General features: G+C 44.3%; 1 protein-coding gene across 1 annotated transcript in view; it reads right to left on the bottom strand.

The window, feature by feature from the left end:
- NLRC3 (NLR family CARD domain containing 3) overlaps positions 1 to 25,399 on the bottom strand; it is a 376,757-nt gene that overhangs the window by 171,000 nt on the left and 180,358 nt on the right. Inside the window, 1 exon segment of the mRNA XM_069209220.1 lies at positions 20,299 to 20,382. Within this exon segment, the coding sequence (XP_069065321.1) occupies positions 20,299 to 20,382 (84 nt within the window).

Raw genomic sequence — 25,399 nt, 5'->3', positions numbered from 1 at the left:
CATGATTAAGTAGATACACATTTACAAAGGGTTGACTTGACTACAGTGACAAAAGAGGCACCTTTTGCATTTAATGGTCAGAAGGTGTTTCAAGAGATAAAGTTTTGAAATGTGGAAAGGTCCCATGACTGCACACAGTATTTTATAATGTTCATGCGGCTATACAAGCCCCAACACTGTTGAAGGCATTTAAAGATACTACTCAAAGGAAGGAGCTGACAAATATGAGGAAACCACTGATATCAGCCTTAATGAAGCTAAACAAAGACCCTTAATGCTCTGGGTCCCCCCATAATAGGAAACCTCTAGCCACAAGTCTGTCAGTGTACGATTTCCACTGGCGGAGCGGGGGGGGCACCACTGGCAGAATCATACCTGACTGCCCGACTCTAAATAAAGCAGTCTGACTGTTCGTCGGGCAGACAAGGTGTTCCGTCACTTTTGTGGCCCACAATCTCCTACAACCATACATTCAGAACATCAGAAAAACAGTTTAATCATTACAAGCACCTGAAAGCACTATGCAAAGGAACCAGTAACATGGACTACTAATTGTAGAAGAAGGCTTAATTAATAAAATAAGGTTATGATTCTGTTGACATCTCTTATATAATCAATGTCTGGAAGCAGAGCCAGAGAAAGAAACCTGGAACTAAGAAATCTAATCGAAAGCATCCTGACTCCAAGAAAGTACAGGATATTCAGGCAACTGTCTAGTGAAGCTGAAATTAAAAGCTTCCTTCGCATGACCATCTACTGTATGTGCTTGTTCACAAATTTGGGGACTATCAGTGAACTACCCAGCGAACGTCTGAGAAATGATACAGTTTGAACAACAGGATACTGAAAGCTGGCAGTGGTTGTTCCAAAGCACAAACGACGCTTTACTTTGAATCACTCTAGGTGTGTAAAATAATGCAGGTCTAAGGAAGTAGCCAAAAAATAAAATACCACCCACTTTGAACCATGTGCCAAGAGCGAGAGGGAATTCTGAAATGCTTAAATTCCTTTCTTTCTTTCTTTACATTCTTCTTTCAATCTTTTCTCCTTCCTTTTTCTATTCTACTTTCTTTTTCCATCTTACTTTCCTTCCTTATTTACCTTTCTTCAATTTTTCCAACTACTCAGCCATTCATCGATGTATCCTTCTTTGTCATTTCCATCAACCCATCCCTCCTTCTGTCCATTTTTCTTTGTGCTTTCCTCCTTTATATTCAACATCCATCCTTCCTCCTAGTTATCAGCCCATCAATCCACCTTACTTTCCTTCTTCTTTCAATCATCCTGCTTTTTTCCTACAATTCATCCTTCTCTCCATTCATCCTTTGACCAACAAACCACACACATCCCTTCATCCATCCACACTTTCTTTTGTTCGTCCATCCCTCCTACCTTCTCTTCATTTATCCCTCTGTCTCCCCTCCATCTATGCATCCATCCATCCTCTTTCTATCCTTCTCTTAATCCCTTTGACAGAACGTTCTTTATAATCTTCTTGGAAACGAGGGTCTTTGATTAAAGTTAAAGAAAGCATAAAAATAATGTAAATGTTTCATGCTATGCAGAATTGCCCTGTGAACCCAAGCCGCCACTCAAGCTGCCCATGTTGGGGGAGGAGAGGTGGGTGAATAAAGTCCCTGGCCAAATCTGCAAACTTTTAAATAAAGTTTTTTCAAAAATTGCTGAGCACTTCCCCTAAACTCTTTGGGGCATATTTGTGAGAGCCTTGCATCATGTCTGCACCACGCAAAGTGGTACATGCATGATGCAAGGCTCTGAGTCAGATTTATGAAGCCAAGCAAAGCCACACTGCATGGCTTTGAGTGGCCTCATAAAGCCTGAATAAGACAGTGCAGTGCAATTCGTTGCATGGCCTTAATCTACGCAAGGGAAGCTTTCCATGGGTGTTGGTGTGGCTGTTACTACGCAACTCCCATGGGTTTTGATGCATTCCAGATTTACAAGGATTTGCAAACCTGGAAATGAGTCAAAATCTTATATCTCCCTCCGTAGGGTCGGCGTACCAAGGAGAAATATATTTACTTCTTCTTGTTTTTTCATCTTTCTACGTGTCCTGCTGCAGCACACGTAGAAAAAGAAAAAAGCCTCTATTGACTGTTTCTGTGCAGAAAGGTATCCCTTCCTAAACTTAAACAATCCTGCTGACATGGTTAAAGGGTACTTGTGTTGGCGCTAGGCTGCCGAAACAACACCAGCGCATGGGGAAAGGACAGGAATGCATCGTATTGGATATATGCGGTGCATTCCTGCCCTTCAATTTGACGGAGGGCAGCGCAGCAATTTACCTTGCTGCGCTGCCCTACGCCAAATCCCCAAAAAGCGAAAAAAAAGCAGGGCAAACAAGAGCACATCGACCAGGCACAAAGTAGCGCAGCTGTCTTTAGCGTGCAACTCTCGTAACCATTACTGAACAACCCAGCAAATTTATGAAAAATGCACAGTGTAAACAGAAGGACGATGAGGATCTACCAATGGTCGAAAAACGCATTGCTTGCCATTTCTCTCAGAGTGCACTTTTTGGAAGACAGCCCTTTGGGTCATGTTGACGTGTAAAATGTTAACAGAATACAATAATACAAAAAGCGTACGATTATTAAAATAAAATTAATCTGATGTCTAAAAAGAGTCGGTGTGCAGAGTAATATCTGTCCATTTAAAATGCCTGTCTCAAGGATGACAAAGCACGTCTTTAAAAGTATAACCAAATATTATTGTTTGTCCTTATATTATTATAAATAATTTCAGGAACAGAAAAAAATCTCCAAAGATTATGTCAAATCAAGTTCATATAGTTTCAAAATCCAAGAAATACATATATGGTTCTTTTTAAATCTAAAATTATATTGCAGTAACAGCGTTAAATTGAACAAACATGATTCGTGGTTTTGTCTGATATAAAACTGATCCACTTGCAATGTATAAATGAGTTAATGACTATTCCAGGCCTTAAATAGATCCCAAAGACCTCAGAGTATCCAAAGCAACCGAACTGGGGAGTCAGGGAGAGACCCCTAAAACATAAGCCTGTGGCACTGTAGAAGCCTTCAGCATCCTCTAATTGCAGGTAAGGGAGGACGCTTTAGGGGTATTCATGGGGTATAATATAGAAACAAGACAGTGTTACCGTAGCACTAGGACTTTGAGGAAGCACTTCCCCGTTAGGTTAAGAGCACTAATAAAATTTGGGGTGTATCTCCGTGATTAACTACTTTGGAGACCGCATGCTTAAAGCGTCTTTCTGGAATTGTAGTGAATTATCATGTTGGCAAAGACTGTCAGATGGATACTTCTGCATAACTGGTAGTCAATACATAAAGAATCCCACAAAAATGAAGGATCTACTTGATGCAGGGTACCCGGTAGAAACAAACTCCCTTTATCGATGGAGTACATGAGAGCTGAACTCAATCCTTTTTTTTTATGTTGTATTTTTTTATTTTAATATTCCATAACAATACACAGAGAGTAAATAACAAGCCTTCAAGATTCGTGTACATCATGCATCTTAAAGTCTGATAAAACCACACAAAAAATGTCAAGCAGGTTAGGAAAGCAAGACACTCAGCTTTAGGATAACATCCTGAAGTTCCTTGATACTTCATGTCTATTTCTAAGGCATGCAACTACTACTAAAATAGAGTAAATAGAATAACCATATTACAGTAGCACGATAATACAGTAGTACCTTACCCTAAAACAATAATGCAGTAATACAATAACACAATAATGTAATAATAATACAGTACTACAGTGGCCTGCCGGCTGCCTAGCATGAAGCTACTGGAAGAACTGGGTACTGCCTTCTACTGATCACGCTCAACCCATGGTGCGAGAGGCCCTCTTGCCACATGGAGGTTTTGCGGGGGAGCGCCGATATCGGCAGTCTCCCCCCCGGAATGTTTGCGAGAGTGGTACAGCCCATTCGCGCCGTTTTGGGCGCTTTTTGGGCTTGTTGGGACGAGGGGTTTGGTAGCATGGGGCTACCATATAAAAAGGGGCAAACACGTGGGGAGGCCACCATTTTGTGGATAGTGTTTGCCAGTGTGGCAGGCATTTTTTCACGGTGGGCGCGGCAGGTTTGCAGTAGGTTTCTATTTCAGAAGGGTGGCGAGGTATTAAAAAAAAAAAAAAAATACAACAACAACCGTTTAATATATTAGGGTAGTACAGAATAGTAGGGCAGTACCGGGATAAATAGAAGTAAGGAGGTTTGGTTACCGGTTCAGCGCGGTCGTGCAGGCTGTGTCATCGCGGGCCGAGATGGATGCCAGAGTGGAGGAAGCGATGAGGCTACTACGCGAAGCAGGTCGTTTGGACCTGTACGCAGATGGTGTTGCCTGCCGCGATTGCCCGGTGCGGCAGGCAGCAAGCGGAGTCGCGGCCGCGATGGCGGCTTGCTCCCTACCACGAAGCAGCGGGGGCGGCGGGCCCCGCAGGTAAGGAGCGTAGTGGCGGGGAAGATTCGCGCCGGGAGGGCTGGTGCGCCCTCCCGGTGACTAGCGGCTGCGGGGGCGCGGCCGCCTTCGGAGGTTGAGAAGGGCGGAGCCGGGGGCGGGATCGGCTCGGTCCCGGCCGCGGCTCCGACAAAAAAAAGATTAGTGGCAAGGGGGCCTCGCTCTTTAGGGGCGCGGCCGCCAAAAAGGGGCTTGCCGGCTAGGGCGCTCCAAGTAGGAGTGTCGGGGTGGGGTTTTCCCAGGCGGGGGAACGGGTTGAAGAGGGCGGGGGAGTGGTGTCTGGGCCTGGCCGAGTACTGCACCAGCTGGGGAGGCACATGGAAAGGAGCAGACAGGTGGGGGGTGATACAGAACAGGTACAGGTTCAGGAAGGAGTGGGAGGAGAGGCGGGTGGGGGGGGAAAGGGAGGAGTGGGGTTCGCGGGTGGGCAGTGGTGGGGGGCTTACAGACTCATGGGCAGGAGGTTGAGGTAGAAGGGACAGGTTTGGGTTCTAGTTGGGGCGGGGAGGGTATTTTTATGTTGGAATGGAGTGATGAGGAAGGTCAGATGTGGGAGGAGGAGGACATGATGGAGGAGGATGGCATTACCCTTAAGACAAATGAAGGGGACAGTGTAGGGGCGCAGAGTAGGGGGGCCAAAGGGTGGGTATAGGAGGATGCAGGAGTGGAGGACGGGCTATTGCTCACCGACCCGTTGGAAATTTTGCAGGGGGAGAAGAGTGGGAGCGATGAAGGGGACCCAGGTGAGCCTTTTGCGGGTTCAGCACCCTGGGATGAAGAGAAGGCGAGGCCCAGTACGGCTGGCTGGATCGGGCCACAAGGTAGTGGCCTTTCGCGGCGGGCCAAGGCAGCGGTACAGAGACGCCAGCCTGGATTGGGTGGTGCGCCCGCCAAGGTAATGGTGAGTACGGGGGAGCGGCCTGGCCCTTCTGCGCAAAAGGTGGGGCTTACGGCGGCCTCAAGGCGACCGCACTCTTCGGCGGCGCAGATGGAAGATCTTATCAAGAAAGCCCGGTTCGGGACAGGAGTTGGGGACAATGACGAGGAAGATGGGGCAGATGTGGAGGAACTAGATTATGAAGAAGACAGTGTGGAGGAGGGTGAAATTAGAGATGAGGAGGCATGGTGGGCGACTGGGGGGGGGAGTCTAATTCTGTTGGTGAAGTTTTGCAGGTACCATCGATGAGGGTGAGGAAGGAAGCAAGGCGGAAGGTTACTGAGCGGCCCCCGTCGTTGCGGACAGGTAATGCGCCACCGGGGTCAATGTCAGTGGGGGTGGCGGTAGGGACAGATGATGTGTTTGGGGGCACAGGGGAGCGGCTGCGCAAAGGTGTGTATGTGACGGATGTCGGGGTTGCTACGGAGGAGGTAAAAGAAGTAGAAATTAAGACGGACAAGGAGACAGGTAAGGCAAGTGAGGAGCACGGGGTGGGAAAAGTAGGGGGCAAGTGCAAAAGGTTGCCATACATGGGGACAGCGAAGCCTTTGGGTGTGCACCTAATGCAGGCGACGAAGGAAAAAATTTGGAAAGGAGAGTATGTGGAGATTCTTAAGTTACTGCATAGGGAGGTTCGAGCGAAAGAAGGCTCGAAGGAGGAAGAATTTGAGTTGTCGAAGCGGCCCCGCGTTCCAGTGACAATTGAGACTTAGACGGCGGCTTTTCTGATATTTGCGAGCGTGTATTGTGAGCGATTCCCGGAGCGGTCAGTGGCACTGTTAAAATTCATGGATGTTATTCGCAAGGCCTATTTGAATTTTGAACGAGGAGTTTCGGGCACGCATGGCTGCGGACGAGGAGGCTCAATGGGGTGAAATAGATGCTGACTTATGGCAGCACACCATGGGGCCCGCGAAATTTGGCAAAACTATTTTTACGGCGAGCGGGCTACCAATTATTTATCGGCCCTTTCGGGACCGCCCAACCCAGGGTGGGGCCAATCCCAGTACCAACACAACTGAAAAAGGTGGATCAGGAGCTAGCGGGAAGAGGTCTGGTGCGCGCTGGGATTTTAACAAGGGGTTATGCACGAGGGAGTACTGTAAATTCCGGCATGAGTGTTCTAAGTGCGGAGGGAAACATCCCCTCACCAGTTGTTAAGGAGGACCTACCGTCGGGCAGCAGTCAGCGACAGGAGGGAGTAGTGCCAATACGAATCAGGGACAGCCCAAGCAGAAAGGGCCAATGTTGGGGAAAAGCTATTACGCCAGTTAAGTTAGACAAGTTGGCGTTTTGGGTGGGGCGCTACGGGAATGAGGCTCAGGGGCTACTGTTGTTGCGCGGGTTTTGTGAAGGTTTTGAGTTGGGATATAACGGACCACGACAGCGGTGGTGGGCAGAGAACTTGCGCTCGGTGAAGGGTAAAGAGGAGCTTGTGCGGCTCAAACTTGACAAAGAGGTGGCGGAAGGGAGAATGGAAGGGCCTTTTACTGATTGGCCTTTGGAAAATTTGATTGTATCCCCTATAGGGGTGGTGCCTAAAAAGGAGCCGGGTCAGTATCGGCTAATTCATCATTTGTCCTGGCCGGAAGGGACATCGGTGAATGATTTCATCCCGGAGGAACTCACGAAAGTGTCATATGCCTTGGTGGACGTGGCAATGCCATTGGTGGAAGCCTTGGGGCCGGGCACCCTTATGGCGAAAACCGATATAAAGTCTGCTTTTCGGCTCTTGCCGGTGCATCCGCGGGATTTTGAGTTGCTGGGCATCCAATTCCAAGGCAACTGGTATGTGGATAAGGCTCTGCCCATGGGTTGCTCGATATCATGTTCATTGTTTGAATGTTTCAGCACTTTTTTGCAATGGATTTTTGTGACGGTCACTGGTCATGAGGCGGTGACACATTATTTGGATGATTTTTTCATTGCAGGGCCGAAGGAGTCCGAGTCTTGCAAAACAGCGTTGCAGAACTTTCAAGGCATTATGGGGGACCTGGGTGTGCCCCTGGCCCCCGAAAAGACAGTGGGGCCCTGTACGGCCTTATCTTTTTTGGGCATTGAATTGGATACTGTGGCTATGGTGGCACGTTTGCCAAAGGAGAAACAGAGGAATATGTTGGGAATGGTGCGACAGGTGGTGAAAAAACAGAAGGCGACAGTGAGGGACATTCAAGTGCTGTTCGGCCATTTAAATTTCGCATGCAGGGTTGTTCGGGTGGGCAGGACTTTCTGCAGGAGGCTTGGTATGGCATTGTCGGGGGGCACCGTGCCACATCATCACGTACGGCTCAGCGCGGGAATAAAAGAGGACTTGAGAATGTGGTGCGTGTTTTTAGAGTCGTTCAATGGAGTTCCCATTCAAGCCTGGACATTGTGTGAATGGGATGTTCACATTTTTTCGGATGCTGCGGGGGCGTCGGGTTTTGGAATTTATTGGCAGGGACAGTATTGTGCGGAACAGTGGCCTGAGTCATGGCGTTCAGGAGGGCGGAGCATTGCAGTTTTGGAGTTGTTTCCTTTGGTGGTTGTTGTGTGTGTGTGGGGGCATTATTTACAGAACAAGAGAGTGCTTTTCTGGGTAGATGATATGGCAGTGGTGCAGGTTATTAATCGGCAGTCAGCAAGAGAGCCTCAGGTGTTGCAGATTCTTCGTGTTTTTGTTTTGGCATGTTTGCGGCACGATATTTCTTTCAGGGCGCAGCACGTACCAGGGGTGAATAATGACATTGCGGATGCGTTGTCTCGTTCGCAGTGGGAGAGATTCCGTGGGTTGGTCGCGGACAAACGGGTGAGCAGGACGGAGATGCCGGCGGCGTTGTGGAGCATAGGCGGCAGAGGATTCTGCGATTGGTGGTGAACTCACTGGCTCCATCAACGCAGCACACATATGTACGGGCTTGGCGGGCTTTTTTGGAATCGGGAGCTCGGCGTCGCCAAAAGGAGCAGGAACGAGTTGATGATGTGGTCAATTTTATTATGGACATGGTGGATCTAGGTCTTTCAAAAGTGTCCATGGCAGGAAAATTGGCTGGGGTAGCCTTTATGGGCAAGATGTTGTGGGGTTATGCACTGTCGGCGGGGGAATTGGGGCGGCGCATTTTGGAAGGTTGGGCCAGGGAACAGGGGGCCGGAACGAGGACGCGGCAGCCCATTACGTTGGGGTTGTTTAAAAAGCTTATGCAGGCGGCTGAGGTAGTTTGCAAGGGTGCGGCGGAGTGCGCATTGTTCAGGACGTTGATGTCATGGATGTTTTTTGGGGCTTTTCGAGTGTCTGAGTTATTGGGTTCTTCTGATTGGGGAGGGATTCGATGGCAGGATGTTTGCGTGTCAGCAAAGGGCGTTGCGATATTTTTGGTACGGGCGAAGAATGATCAGCAAGGTCAAGGGAGGCAAGTATTTCTTCGAGCGTACCCTCGCCGAGAATTGTGCCCAGCGCGCTTGGTGCAAGAATTGAAGGGGATTTTGCGAAATAAGCAAGGTTGGGTTTTTTGTCATGCGAGTGGCGGACTGGTGTCAGCTACTGGAAGAACTGGGACTGCCTTCTACTGATCACGCTCAACCCATGGTACGAGAGGCCCTCTTGCCACATCCAGGGAATCCCTGTGAGTACAACAATCTGCTACGTTTGCACATAACATTTTACGTAGGAGCGTGTGTCTATTGCGACTACATCACAATTTACCCCGAGATGTGCATCAGTTCCATCAGGCCTTTTTGGAACCTGGGAGGGAGGGGCTGACGATGTGGAAGGCTGAAGGCGTGGGCACCTATGGCACTCTGTTTCACAATGGCGTACTCATACCCTTCGAACAATTACAGATTGACTATGCATTACCGGCGGGCCATTTCTTGGCCTATGGTTGTTGTTAGCAGAGATGAGCTGACTATGGCAGACTGTCGACATGGAGGCGGTGCAGCACCCACTGGTGCACATACTTCACACTACAGAGGGGCAACTGGCTCATCCCCTGACATATACATCACAGGACCCCTTGCTGCCAGCTCGCTGATGTTGGGAATGAGATATAGGCCGCAAACTGATGGTAACATAATCTCAATAAAAATTGGTTAAAAAAAAGCTCTGTTGCAACCTGAAACGTCAGACTCCTAATTCTTGTATCAATTTTACCATCTACAGTTCATTTACATAGGATTCACCTGTTAGTGCCAACACTCTAGCACAAATACCCTACCACACTGTTGACCACCAGGGTTAAACCTGGCACCCTTGGTGTGGGTTTCCCCTAACTTTTTGCCTTCAGACCCCCTGTTTTTGCTGGCTTTATGAGACTGCACACTTTACCAATGCTAACCAGTGCTCAAGTGCTTGTGCTACTTCTTAAAATGTTAGAGCAGTGTGGAAACAAAAAAACAACTCCAGCATCATGGTAGTCCACAAGTCTATTACAGGAAAAGGAAACTCCAGCCACTGGAAGCAGCTCAGGCAGTCTGAAGGCTTACTGCTTTCACAAGTCCCCACTCAAGTACAAACACTCCAACATTTCCACAAGAACATACCATAAGACAGCCCAAACAGAAGAACGTAGGAGATACCAAATACATGTTGTAATAAATACAACTGCTAACAATCCCACGTATCCCCTCCCACAAAAAAAACAAAAAAAAATAAATTCTAAAGAAAACGCAAAAACATAATAGGATTATTGATTAGAGTTCAGTTAATATTCCAAATCCTTCCATCCTTCAACTTCGCAGCCTCATCAAACACTTTGGTCACTCAATAAAGTCTAAAAAACATGTGGAGAATTGCTTGATCCCTTTAGTAGTTCCCCCTTTACCATATTCCCCCACCTTAACACCAAGGAATTTGACTGCTTTACTGATGTCATACAGTTTTTTCTTCATGCTGCAACTGAATTTCTCTAGCCTATCCCATCGAAACCATCTTGTGAACAATCAAGTCGGAAGTGCTGTGCACGTTTACTCTAGGCAGACACATCATAATACACGGCTTGCATTTAGTAATTCAAATAGAGAAATGCCCATTGTAAAGTGAGGAGCAAACCTATGCTCCACCACACTATCCTTCACCATTCTGAACTAATCATTTAACACACATTTTGCAATTTGAAAAGTTTCTTAAAGTGTTCTATTCAATCATTCCACATCCTATTTGTTTCATGGTGGTACAAGGTACACTTCTTGTGTATAATACCACTCTCATTCAGAAACTTCTCCAACTCTTTTGAGGTAAACTGCTGTTCACTGTCTGTCAAGATACATCTAAGACTTCTGTCGTTAGAGAACACCTCAACTGAAAACCTGATCACCAGAGATTTGGAGATATCTTACTCCACACTGACCTCAGGCCGCCTCGAAAGCATGTCCGTTAGTAGAAACAAATACTTAGACGTACCACCACAGTTCAATGGTCCCACAATATCCAACTCTAATTCCTATCCCATACCTGCAGGAATCTCATGGCAAATCAAAGAACACTAACTGATTTTCTGTGTCTTATCGCTCATCCAGCACTCATACCAATGTCTTAAACAATCTCTCCACCTGAATGTCCATACCAGGCCACCAATAATTTGCTCCTAATAATTTTGTAATCTTGCATATGCCCTGATGGCCTTTGTGTTCAAGGTACACCAACCAGCTTTTCACACTACATAGAGGAACTAACCTTCTACCTCTGAGTACTCGTTTGCTGCTAACAGAAAACTCATCCCTAAGCTTCCTAAAACTCAGAAATCAGTTACGCTACCTGTAACCTCACTACCACCCTCAATGGCTTTCCTGAACATTGAGAGAATTTCATACTTGTCAATTCCACCCAACTACTAAGACTCAGAAACACAACCACGAGAAACTTCACATACTCTGACCTCATCTACTTTCCACCATGTATCTTCCTCAACACTAAAGAATCTGTGACTAATCTTGCTGAACAATCTGCTGTTTTATTGTCCATCCATACCAGGAATATAGAACACAGAAAAATTATAATCCTAAAAAGCAACCAACCATCTACATATGTAAGAAGAAACATTATTCAACCCGTTCTTCACAAAAATATCTTGACGAGGCTTGGGATCCGTTTGAATTCCATCTTCACACCAAATAAACGTTTTTGAACTTCCTTACACTCCATTACACTGCCAAAGCCTCTTTCTCTATGGTGGGGTACCGAACTTCTGCTCCTTTCAAAAACTTTAAGGCAAACACTTCAGTACCCTCATGTCTCTGCCTCAATATAGCACACAAACCTTTCCTGCTTGTATCCGTCACAAGAATACAAGCCACCCCAGGATCAAATCTCTTCAAAGATCGTGCTGTAGCTAAACAAGTATTGGTATTAGAAAACTCTTATTGGCATTTTGTGACCCAATTGAAATGGATCCCTTTCCTAATCAAATGCCACATAGTGAAAGTTTCATTAACAAAATTAGGGATAACCTTACTATAAATCTCGGGCATACCCAAAAAAACGTTTATGTATATTTTTTTTTTAGAGGGATGGGGCAAATCTCCAATGGTTCTGACAAGATTGACGAGCAGTTCTTGGTTTAATACCTTCCGCCATGATATGACCCCGAGAAAGTTATTTCAGGTTGACAAAACTTGCATTTTGTGACTATCAAAGTAATACATTTAGGACTTACAACACATAATGCCTCCTTAACCTTCTCTAGATGAGATCCTAAAGAATCAGGGAAGATCAACACATCATGCTGAAAAAACTTCACTTCAGGAATTGTACTTAATACATCTACCCTGATCCTTTGGAAAAGAGACGCCGGTGACCAAAGACCGAACAGCATCCTATTAAAACAGAAAACACAAAAGTATGTAACTAAAGCAGTAAGGAATCTTCACAGAAACAAACCTGGTGGTAAGCAGCGGTTAGGTCCAACATGGTGAAGAACTTTGCACCCTCCAGTATATTGACCATCTCAGAAATGTTAGGCAGTGAAATGCTATCCTCAACTTCTTCCGTGTTGAGGTTCCTTAGATAAATGCAAAGTTTGCTCTCACCAGCTGTCGGGCCTGCAAACCTAGATGTGCTCTACTGTAGTAAAGAACTCTTAAGCCAATCATCTGCCTTTGCAGGGACCAATGTTTGTCGTAACCCCATAAGAATGTTTTACAGATACCAATGCTTGTTTACAAAGACCAATGCTTGTTTAGGACACGTGTTGCTCAAGCCTCCAGCATCCCTATGATTCAGACTGGGTGTGGTTGGATGCAGCAGGTATTTAAGCCACATCCGCCTGAGTGCAGTGGTAGCTGTAAAGGTCACCAGCTGCAGAGAAGGAGTCTCTGCTTCTCCACTTTTGATCTTTGTGTTCAGTCCTGTAACCTAGATGCCGCTTCTGGGGAGCTGAAGAGATTGAGAGAACTGACTACTGAAAAGACGGTAACTTGCTGCGTGCCCTCGAAAATAATTTATTTGTGAAAACTTGAAACTTGCTGTCTTGATATTTGAAAGTCAGATGTTTCGGAGCACGATGCCCCTAAGAAAGAACATCACTGGCGTTTAAGGTCACTGGGATACTCTCCGCTAGTCGTGTAATAACGCTTAGCATTACTGCTTACTATGCATCGCAGATAGGATTATTTCATGCAATTATCATAAAAACGATGTATTGTGAATTAGTTTGTTATGGCTAAATTTAATATGACATTTGCATAATGGGTGCTGGTGATATGGAACATTATGTGAATGGCCTGAAAGTTTCATTGCTATGCTCAACTTACGCTGTGATGTAACAGTGATAAAACAGATTGCTTTTGTTATTGATATTAACCCTATGTTCCCAGAATGTTACAAACATTGCACTGTGATCTTCTAATATAACCCTATGTTCCCAGAGTGTTACAAACATTGTACTGTGATCTTTTGATATTAACTTTATGTTCCCAGAGTGGTGCAAACATTGCACTGTGATCTTTTGGTATTAACCCTATGGTTCCAGAGTGATGCAAACTTTGCACCGTAGTCTTTTGAAATTAACCCTATGTTTTCAGTGTGATCAAAAGACACCGGATATGTGTTAACCCATGAATGTCTGTAAACCCTATTACCTGAGAATTTGTTGTCATTATTTGTTACCTAGCTAAATGTTGATGGAGATGAGTGAGACAGAATCTTAGGAATTTTCAGCAGGGTCATCAAAACAAGATATCCACGGAACTTCAAGTATATTTCGGTAGGCATTAATTAACGTCACTTAGGATCAATCTAGGGCCACAGTGGGAGTAGTCATAGATATTAAAGGAGGTTCAAGGTTCCTATGTTTTTACAAGTAATCCACATAGTTTCCCAAAAGTTCCTAGAGCAAGGAAGAGCCATCTAAAGCAGGGAAGGAGAACCTAACAGGTACACCTAGCTTGCACATAGTAGTCAGAGACTAGTATATACATGGTTACGAGTTACGAGCTGTTGAACTGATATATACTTTATCATATGAAATTGCAGCGCTTCAAGAACCATCACCAGTTGTTCAGATCCAGACCAGTGGCTAACTTGGTCAACATTGTGTTTCAGTGGGACAAACAGGTTAGTGCTTGACACAAGCATTCTTGGTGGCAACTACTACAGGTTCCACCCATTGGGAAGTTTCAACTTTTTCAATTATCCCCTCCTTACCTAATCGATCAAATTCCATCTTAACTGTAACCTACAGGCTAAATGGTATAGTCCCAACCTTAAACACAATGGGCACAACACCCTCCTTCAATTTTATGTGATGTATATAACCTTTAATACAACCCACTTTTTCAGAAAACACCTCTGAAAATTCACGTAACGTAATCTCTGGAATGGTATTCACCTTTCTGATTTGGACCTGGAGATCACCACTGGGATCCAGGTAAATGTGCAAACGCTTCTGAGGAAGCCAACTCAAAACACTGTCCCCCTTCCATGGAACATATATTTTACCATTGATTGTAGTACCTTAAAATCTTGTTTCTTACTCAAAATGTCCCACTAATTCAATTGGTTTTCCTCCATAACTATACATAGTAACATCAGGCTCATGCAGACTGACTACCCCACAGAAGCACTGTGCATAATCATAATCTAAAACCAAAGAAAATCATGCTCCTGAAACAATCACCATGGAAACAGAGATACCATTAAGAGCTACATAGGAAGGATGATCACATTTAACAATAGATACACAATTCACATCATTAATAATTTGATGCAAAATATCTGTTTCTTCAGAAAAAAAAATCCTTATTCATGTTGGACTTGCAACGTTTGGCAAATGTCCCTTTTTACCCAAAATTTTACACAAAGCTTTAGTGTCAGAACCGTCCTTGAAATTAGCAAAGTGATTGGGAGTGCAACATCTAAAACATAAAAAATAATTTTTCTTTTGTTTCGAAGAAAAAAATTGTACAGAATGAGCAGCTCCTTTGTCCTTACGTAATTCTTGTATACATAGCATAGAATGTTCAACACATTTAGCAATTAGTAACACCTCATTAAGCTTGGGATCATTCTTAGACCAGAGTTCTTCACATTTACATTCCAACTTGATTTGGTCCCTTATTATTTTTTCTATACCGGAAAAGGCTAGTTTAAGTAAAGCGGTTACAAAATCTTCAAAGCATTCATCCTCTCCTTGCTTTCTTTGATCAAAATAGTACCTCTGTTAAATAACAGATACTTAAGGGAGAAAATTAATGCCTAATTTTTTTATGGTAATGGCAAAATCTTTCAAAGACTGTGTAGCGCCTTCATCCACACTCTCACTTTCAATATTAGGTAGTTTCTCAAAAATGTCTTGTCCCTCTGATCCGAAATAATGAACCAACATAAATATTTTCTTTTCTGGAGGCAAAGTTGAACCACACACTTTCAAATAATTTATGAACACTTTCTTACATTCAGACTATGGAAGAACTCATTCATCCGGTGAAGCCAAAAAAATGGAGGACTAGAGATATGTTGCATGTTGGAAGAGAGAAGAAAGAAAAAAAGAAAAGCACAAAATACAGGAGAGCACAGGACTAATAAAACACAAAATCTAACAAAAACAAATAATAAATATAGAAAGACAAAAAAAAATCAATAGCTAAATGTGTTACACTGGTACACGAACATCTACCCAAAATCTACCTAAAAAGAAACTTGATTACATTATTGGACAACAAAGTGATCAATTTTGTACAAAAAATAGAGTCCTTCCTCAGCAAGAAACACACAGGGGGTCATTTTGACCTCGGTGGTCTTTTTCCAAGACCGCCAAGGGACTGCTGTGCAGAAGACCGCCAGTGGTGGCGGTTTGCCGCTCGGCCTATTATGACTGTTGGCAGCTCTCCATCCTTTTACAGACGGAGAGCTGGCAACAGCCATACTGGCGGGAGGTGGGGAAGTGGAGGTTGCTCCACCGCCACACCAACAGAACACCGCCCAGCGAATCACATCCTGTGATTCGCCGTGGTGGTGTTCTGTTGACGGTGTGGTGTCGGCGGAGCAGCCCCCATTGCTCCCGTCCCCTCCCGGAGGATCGTCGGACCAGGTAAGTCGATCATCCGTGAGGGGAGGGGGGTGAGGGGGTGTTGTGTGCGTGCTTGGCGGTGTGCGTGTGTGTATGTAGAGGGGGTGTGTGAGTGCGTGTATGCTTGCGGGGGTGTTGTGTGTTTGGGAATGAGTGCGTGTATGTCTGTAGGTATGTCTGTATGGATGTGTGCGTGTATGTTTGAATGTGGGTGTGCGTGTCTGACTGTGTGTGTGGATGTTGGCATGTATGTCGGTGTGTGTGCGTGTATGTGTGTTGGTGGTGCCTGCATGCGTGTCGTGTGTGTATGAATGATGTTATGTTGGGGGTCGGGGTGGGGAGGGAGGTCCTGCCACCTTTGGGGGGTGGCAGGGGTGGTGGGGTGGGTAGGAGAGGGAGTCGGGGTGGGGGTGGGGGAGACCCCTATCAGTGTCAGGGAAGGAATTCCCTGGCACTGATAGTGCTCACCGCCATGGATTTCATGGCGGTTTCAAACCGTAGGAAATCCATGGCGATCAGCTGGGTCCAAATACCGCTGGCGGTACAGTGACGGCCGCCGGGCTGAAGACCCAGGACTCCAGCCCAGCGGTCGTCTCCGCCCTGGCGGGCGGTACGGAGAAGCAGCGGATGACCATGGCGGTAACCGCCATGGTCATAATACAAAAAAAAAGACCGCCAGCCTGTTGGCGGTCTTACCTCCGCTTCTCCGCCTTCGCCATAATGACCCCCACAGTCTTTCCAAGTGAAAGTTGACGTATGAGTCAGAAAGCAGGAACAGAAGGCGATGATGTCACTCAAATGATCATCCCAATACAGGCAGACATCAAGAGCAGAAGAGAACAAGTATGAGGTCACAAAGAATCCACAGGGGCAGTTGCAGGTAAGTACAATGCAGGGAGAAATACAGCAATGAGCTGCAGCCAGTGGAGCCCAGTACTAGGAAGAAGAGAGGCCGACGAGGTGGCAGCCAGGAGCACTGAATTCACGGCTGCTATGGGCTGAAAAGAAACCAGTGAGTAGCAGGCAGGAGTGTATGCAGGCACAGTTGCTATGAGCCAAAAAGAAACCAGGCAAAAATGCGTGAAGGCATGGGTGCTTGCAGTTAAGTTGAAGCAAACGAGCGAGGAGGCTCGCACAAGTCACCAAACAGGGGAAACCATAAGTTCAAAAAACAAAATCCATATCACTGATAACAATGAATCCGAAAGGATTATAAAAATGAGGCCCAAAAAAGTAAAAAGCCCCACTACAAACATAAACACACCACATTAACAGTACCTTAGAGAACAGGAGTTGCAGGATTGAAGAAAACCCACTGTGGTGAGGTTTCCAAATGAAGAAACTGGGAAGTTCAACAAATCGTCACCAATATGGAAAGTAAATACAATCCAGTATTAAATTAGTCTGCAAGTTTATTGCAGGAAAAGAAAACTCCAGCCAATGGAAGCAGCTCCCACAGTTAGAATGCTAAGCACCTTCACAGCTGCCACAGTCAGGAACAAACAACCCAACATTTCACAAGAACATACCATGACACAGGCCATGGGAACAATGCAGGAGATACCATATACATGTTCTAATAATACCACTGCTAACTATGCCACAATTGGCTTAAACACAATTAGTATATTTAATTTACTTGTACGCCCCTGGTAAGGTGGCACTACCTGTGCCCAAGGTCTGTAAATTAAATGCTACTAGTGGGCCTGTAGCACTGACTGTGGCACCCACTTACGTAGCACTCTGAACATGTCTCAGGACTGCCACTGCAGCCTGTGTGTGTGTGTGTGGTTTTACACTGTCATATCAACCTGGCAAAGTAAATCTTTTGCCTGCCCCAAACCCTTCTTTGTAATACATATGTCACCCCTAAGCTAAACCCTGGACAGCCCAGAGGGCAGAATGCAATGTATTAGAGTAGGAAATGTACTTTTAAGTTTTACATGTCCCAACTCCTAAACTAATTTTTCACTACTGCAAAGGCCCACATCGCTGATGAGATAACATTAAAGTTACCTTATTGTATTTTATAAGTGTAATTTCTAAATGGGGACAGGTAACCAGTTCATTTTGGTGTCTCTGGAATTGGAATTTAAAATCCTAACTTATGGTGAAGTCCGATATTAAACTGCAATTTTAAAAATGACACTTTTAGAAATTTGACATTTTCTCGCCTTAGCCATCTGGTGTCTGCAGCCTGTCTCTGGGTCACATGACTGGGTGTAGTTGACAATTGGTCTTTGTGTATTGCCTGTTATACAGCCACACACAATAAGGAGCTTAGGTGTGTCTGGATGGGCCATCACTGGCAGGATGGGAGAGAAGACTCGTGCCCACTCTCATTTACATTTGAATAAGCTGGTCCTGTCTCCACACAAGGGCTGCATACCCCCTGTAGTTGGCCTGGAACCAGGGCCAGGAAGAGGGAGTACCTGTACACTTCAAAGGTATGTCTCTAGAAGCTTTTCCTCACTTCAAAGGCACAACTGGGTATAAATACTGGACCTCAGACACCACAACGTCAGTATACTTCTGTACCTGTGGATACTCTGCTAGGAAGAAGGGTTGCTGTGCTGCTGAAAAGACTGCCACTCTGCTGGACTGCTGATCCTGGATTGCTGGATCCTGTTGCCCTCTTGCTGGGGGTGAGGATTGGACTGCATCTTTTGAACCTAGAACCCAGAGCAACTCCAAGTGCTAGTTGTTTGGCCTTATGATCTGAAGCCTCAGGGACATAACAGGCTTCCAACAAGCTTGAATCTGCATTTGGACTCTGTCATCTGTGAGTGTACACTGCCAGGGGTGCCACCCCAGTCCTGGACCCTTGGAAGTGAGATAAAGGTGTTCAGCCAGTTTTTGTGGATCCAATGGAACCAATGCATCTGTCCTGCTGCACGGCGCAACCCCAAGTCGAACCAACGCATCTTTGCTGCTGTGTGGATTGGACATGTTACAAAGACCAGCATCACTGCTGAAGTCTGCAACGCCTTTGGAACCTCTGCTGCTGTTTAGAACCTCGTATCTCTTGTCAATGGCAGTCTCGACAATGACACCAACTCTGCAACGCAGTGCCGCAGCTCCTCGGAACCGACACATCACCTCCACTGCGCAACGCATCCTTGATGCGGACTTCGCATCACAAGCCCTCGTGGATGGGATCCTCAACGACGATTCATGACCTCGCATCGCAGCCTCGGTCCATTTCGCATTGCTATAGCTGCCCAAAGCATCTTTGGCACAGATCCTCGCAATTCTTTGCAAAACAGAATTTAAGGTTCTTTGTTCAGCTGGCCTAACAGGGTCCCTGTAGCTGGTCCACAACATGTCAAGATATCCACAATTGGCACTTTTTGCATTTTGGTGCTATTTTCGATGAAAATGTTAAGCTTGAATATACCCGGTTCTACTGATAGGATTTTTTATGTTTTGGTCCTGTTTTATTTATTAAAGAAAGTTCTATTTTTCTAAATTGATGTGGGATGCTTTTTGTGTGGTGTTTTAACATTATTACTGTTAAAAGTGTTGCACAAATATTTTACCATTGCCTCTGATTTAAGCTGCCTGCACTGTGCCAAGCTACCAGATAGTTGAGCACAGGTTAACTTACAGTTGGCTTGTGCCTCGTCATAACAAGGACTGTGGTTGCTGCTGGACCACGGCTCACACCCCAGTCAACCAACAACTCAATTTCTCAAAAACAGTATTAACCACTATGAATATGTTCACCAAATCAAGATAACAGGGAGCTAGAAGTTTTTATGAGTCGGGTCTCTCCACTTGCAATTCAATAATCAAACAAACCGGAGGGAGAACTCACTTGGTAATACAATTTAATATGGGGGTTGTTTCTCTACCTTGCCACGCAGAACGGCTACCCCATTTATTTTAAGTTACTATCACCCACTAGGATCTGACACTCCACTCTCCTAACCCCTGTAACAATTGTACCTTCTGCAGGGACATTCACAGAGTATTCTCCTATTAGTGCCAACATTCTAGCACAAGTACCCTACCATACCAGTGATCGGCAGTATTAACTGCTATATATAAGTTTAGACGTAACTACTGTTTGAAAATGGTGGTCTCTAAGATAATCTGTATTTGCAAGTGCATTTGTTGGAGGCAAACATTTGATGAGGGGTTGCCCACTATCGCAACACCGAAGCTAGAGAAGTATTTGGTTCCAATGCAGGCACAGTGTGCAAATAGACCTCCCGATATTCTAATATAATGAAGCAAGACATACCACAGGATTAACAGTTCAAAGGCAGGTGTGGGTGCAAATATGCCACCTGAGCATCCTTGGTGGTGGTGTGAGGCATGCAGCAGGACAAATTCCCAAGCTCAACTTAATGTATCTCTTCCCCACATGATCATTGTATAAGAACAACATATGCAAGCTTACAGAAGTTCTTGGAGGCTGGTGTTCTTCTTCAGTGCCTCAGCAATCCTTCTGGCTCCTATAGGCCCAATCACATTCTTTTGCAGGCTGCACAGAGGATGAAAGTGAAAGCAATGAGAAGCAACATATTCAGGAATAACTAGACACATTCTCACAGTCATCGCAGCTAGCAGGATCAAGGATAAATGTCTTAATAGGTGCTACAAGTAAATATTCATGCACAGTAGAGGATGATTAGTGATTTGGTGTTGTACCCTTTCGCACATTGCACAAAAGATAAAGAAAAGTTAGGAGGCTTAATCAGGACAGTTATCCTACATTAACCTTTCACAGGAATATTCCTCTACCTAAGCTGAATACTCTTTCATGATATTACTTGACGGGTGCAACTAAAGCCTTTCCATTCTTTATTTTTCTACTAAAGTACTTGTAAAACGTGATCTAACCATCGGAAACTGGAGAAATGTGTGTGTAAATGAGATATAAACATGTGGCAATGTTTGTGTTAGTCACAAAACAAACTATCTCCCAGTGTTTCTTGCAAAACAAAAACTGTTGAAAACAACTGTGATACAAAAAGCATATACCCATGTGGCTCCTATCCCTGTTCATACCAGTTATCAGAGTGTCAATCATTCCATGTGAGCTCGTAAAGAAAATACGAACACCAGCACTAACCCATACTTTTCAAGTTCGTGTGACATCACCAGCGCAGGCGCCCTCCTGGAGTGGGTTGTATTTAGTAAGTTTAATGTGTAAAACTGAATCAGCTCTCCACCCTAACTTCGACACTGCCATTTCAAAGAAAAAGGGGACCAGACGGGAAATGAGGAAGAAAACAGAGAAGCCACATTGACTGTATGAGTAAACAGGACTTCAAAGAAAAACAACATTGGTGTGCCTGAAAAATCACACATGTACAGTAATTAATTAATTGCAAAGAGGGGAGACCGTAATGAACATTAGAAATTATCTAAGTTCATGTAAAAGTAGCATTGTATGACCTCCTTTTTGGAACGACAAAATATGGTGTAATTGAAACCTAAAACATTAAAGTTCTTGCAAAAAGCATGTGTGTACAAAAAAAGGTGACATTTCCAGTCATTTAACCTTGTTGGTTGAAGAGTGTTTAAACCTTATATCCACCTGATTTATTTTTGCAACAATCTTCTGTTCTTGTTGGAGATGGCAAGACTAGCTTAGAAGCTACAAAGCTTAACTGGCTAATATTATACTTGTGTTCATTCCAATGTTCGGCCAAGACTGGACTTCGTGTTTTGATTTCTTATCTTGCTTTTGTGTTCAGAAATTTGTATTTTAATCTTTCTTTCTGCTTTTCTGATGTAAAACGTCCAGCAGGGACATTCTAATGCATATATACAATTCTTGCTGTCACAAGATAAAGAATGTTTTAATGTGATCTTATCTCCTGGATTTAAAATTGTATTGTCAAGTATAACAATGTTGCAATGGACAGAACTGTTGTGTTTCCTAGCACCTTGGCTGTGTTAATTCTTGTTGGTAATTGTCAGTGTCTCCTATAAGTTATTTGATCACTAGTGAACAAAGGTTTTTATGCAAATAGGTTGGCAAAGCCCAATGCTTTTTGATTATTTTTTGATGGATGTACTTGCTGTGGAATTTGCACACACAACAGTCAATCTCAGCGTACTTCGTTTGTTTGACTGATTAACAAATCGCTCACTGTGGAACCTTTCAAATTATCCTATGCTTTTTCTAAAATAGCTCAGCGATATCCTTGAACCGAAAATCTTTCCTTTTGATCTTGTAAAGTTTATTGCTTGAGGAATTTCCTTTTAACCTCATGAGTTCAACAGCCACGGCCCCTCTTTATAGGGTGGAGGGCCACGCCCCTCCACCTTTTGCCCCTCATGAAGTGTGCCTGTCAGGCTGAGCTAAGGTCAGCCTGACAGACACTCTTCATGTTGAGATCAGGCCGCCAGGAGCGAGACATGCACGATTTGTGGAGACTCCTGGCTGTCTGAGCTGAACTTTGGTGGGCTAAAGAGGTCACAGCTCCTATGGGCGTGACCTCCTCAGCTCAGCAAAGGTGCCTCGAGGCCCTTCCCTCGGTGACGAGGGGAAGCGTCACCCATTGACTTCGACCTGGGAGCTTCAGGTTTAAGCCTTGAAGCGCCCAAGGCGAGTGTCAATCAGTGATACCTCGATACCTCGCCACAGAGTGGGGTGGGGTGGGGTCAGCAGTCTCACTGACCCCATCCCACTCTGTGACGAAGTTGGGACTGCTGCCTTCCCTCATTGGCAGACCTAAGGTCAGCCCATGAGGTGAATGTTGATGAGTGTTGTGAATGGATGTGCGTGCGTGTGTGAATAAATGAGTGTGAGTGTGCTGCCCGCCCCTCTCCCTCCTAAAATTACCGGCCGCCACTTGAGTTCAAACCTTGCCATGAACATATTGGCATAACTGGGGGCCCCCATTTATTCCACTAATAAGCCATGTAGCTGTTAGTAAAATTCATATTCCAATTTTTTTTTTAGCAAGGATGATATCTGGACTAATCCGGAAAGTCACTGTTTGCTCATGGTTCAATGTCAGGTAAACCTGTTACTTTGCAGCATGATTGGTTACTTTCTCCATGTAGAAATATTTGTTCATAACCACTAATGCACCACCTTTATCAGCCAAATGGAACTTTATATTTGGATGGTAGTCAAAATATTTAGAATACCCCACTCTGTTGGTTCAATTATTGTGGATTTTGTTCTTGTTAAAGTTAACTTAATCGAGATCTATGTGATCATGGTTTTAAATGTGTCAATATCCTTGTAAGAAATAGGTGGCATAGAGTTACATTGTGATTTGAATTCTTTGTACAATGGATCATGCATGCAAATGTTTGTGTTCTCGATAGTAGAGAAAACATATTTCACCCTGAGGTTTCTCACAAATTTAAAAAACTGATATCAGTTTCTGGATGGTTTGCCTTGCATAAAGAAACAAAGGACATACCTTTGTTCAATACATTAACCTGTTCTTTTGTCAAGGGGAAAAAAGATTTTCTTAACTAGGTCTTGGGATGGCCGTGTAAGGTCATTTTTTCTTAATTTTTATTCTTTACCTTTGCCCCTCCTTGTTTTATATTCCTTGATGTTCCTGGTGCACGATTTGTTGTCAGACGTCTAGTTAAATAAAACTGCTTTGTTGGTTTTTCTCGATGTTGGAGGACATCAATATGTTTTTTCATAAAAACTGGTGTCGGTTCTTTCCTATTTTTGACACCCATGTTTCTGTCAATTTCACATCCTTTAGTGTAACACACTAAAAGTTGCATGGTATCATCACAATTTTAGTACAAGACATTTTAGATGCATGACTAGTGCTTGGTTTAGGTGGGTGTTGGCAAAACATCAGCCTGACATGATTTACTAATCTATTGGGCTTTTGACCTACAGATTCTGTTGTATTGTTTTTTCGACATACTGAACTTTGTTTTTTTTATACAGCTTTTGAAAATCGAATGGTAAACCTATGTTTTGTTCATTTCTATAGAGTTATCCCTCTGATGAACGGCCATAGGGGCACGAAATGCATCGGGGTTAATCATCAGAGTTTTATTGTTAAGTATGGATTCCGAAGATGTTGTTTAGAAAATCATCAGCATGAAATACGATGATGTTTCTGAAATTAAAAAATGCCAAAGTCATGTCGTGGATTACAACAAAGAAGACATTTCTCTAACAATAATAATATTAAAAAGGAACCATAAGTGGAGAAATCTATCCTTGTGAAACTGACTGATTCATCTTTTGTGATGGAACAGGAAACACCTGTTTTGGCGATCACAAAAAAGTTGTGCACTATGGGGCTATTCTCTCCACTGTGAATAACATTTGTGTTCAGATTGCATGTGTACTGGGATGGAGTACACGTCATGCTTTGCATGCTAAAAAGGAAAGAAACAAACACAAAAATGTTATAAAAGAAAGTGCAATTACAGGAACTTTGCACATCAATGTCTGCAGTGTGACAGAACCATTACTCAGAAAGCTTGGGGCCTTGTTTTGGTGAGCCTATGGGTCAAAATACCTGACACTTAGTTGGGCTAGGTCTGGAGTCACATTAAAATGATTACAATGATTACATTACAGTGAATACAATGATTACATTACAGTGAAAAGGTACACTGGCAAAACCACTAAAGGTTGCTGAGGAAGACTCTTTAAAACATATACTGTGGGAGAGTATAATAAAAAAGTACTCCTCATAGAAGCACTATTTGGAAGAAGCAACTGCAGCCTTGGAAGCCAGAGAGCTACACCGAGGGACCATGGCCGCAAAGCATTTTTCATGAGTTATAACGAAACAAGGGAGGTTAATTGACCAAGATCTTCAGCAACTAGCCAAGCTGGCAGTATTTGTTTATGATCCTCTGAATTGGCCTGTATATTTAAGTTACCCTTTTTCACTTTATGCAAGAAGACAATTGATTTGGTTTAGATTTGGAAGAATACCCTTGAGGACTTATTACTACAGCCGTCTCAATTACAGCACGGACCAACATTGTCGTCTATGTGGTCTGGCCCCGGAATCGTTAATGTGGTATCCTAGTTACCTGTGTCCAGGTAACAGGATACCTCAGGTTCTGGAATGCTGGGATGGAAGGAAGCAGGGAGTCATTTGAAGGGTCCAAGCGGTGAATGAAGACGCACATCTTGATGGCTTGCTATTAATAAATACTAAGCAACTCACCTGCATGTCCGGAATCCTTCCTACAAATTGGCAACAAAGGTGTTTCACTCAAACTTAAACGAGTATGTCTTTTGAAGGTTGCAGCCGCTGGTGGCCAGAAAGCAGAGTGTAGGCTTAAATACTGGTGTGGTGAGTGGGAACAGCCGGGTGCTCCTATTGTCGTGGTAGAGCGATATTCAGAGGAGAGGAGAAAATACATTTCGGGAATAACTAGTTCTTGGGCTCGTATGCGGCAGGTACTGAGGAACACAAGGGAGCGCCACTATGACGTGAAACTGTGACGTGCAGTGACATTGTAAGGAATGACGAGTCACGTTGGAAGGCATCAGGACACATAAGACATGCGCTCACACATCAAGACGCCATATTGTA

Source organism: Pleurodeles waltl, chromosome 10 (genome assembly GCF_031143425.1).
Source record: "Pleurodeles waltl isolate 20211129_DDA chromosome 10, aPleWal1.hap1.20221129, whole genome shotgun sequence".
Taxonomy (NCBI): domain Eukaryota; kingdom Metazoa; phylum Chordata; class Amphibia; order Caudata; family Salamandridae; genus Pleurodeles; species Pleurodeles waltl.
Note: the sequence above shows the minus strand (reverse complement) of the source record. Positions and strands in the feature narration are given on the sequence as shown.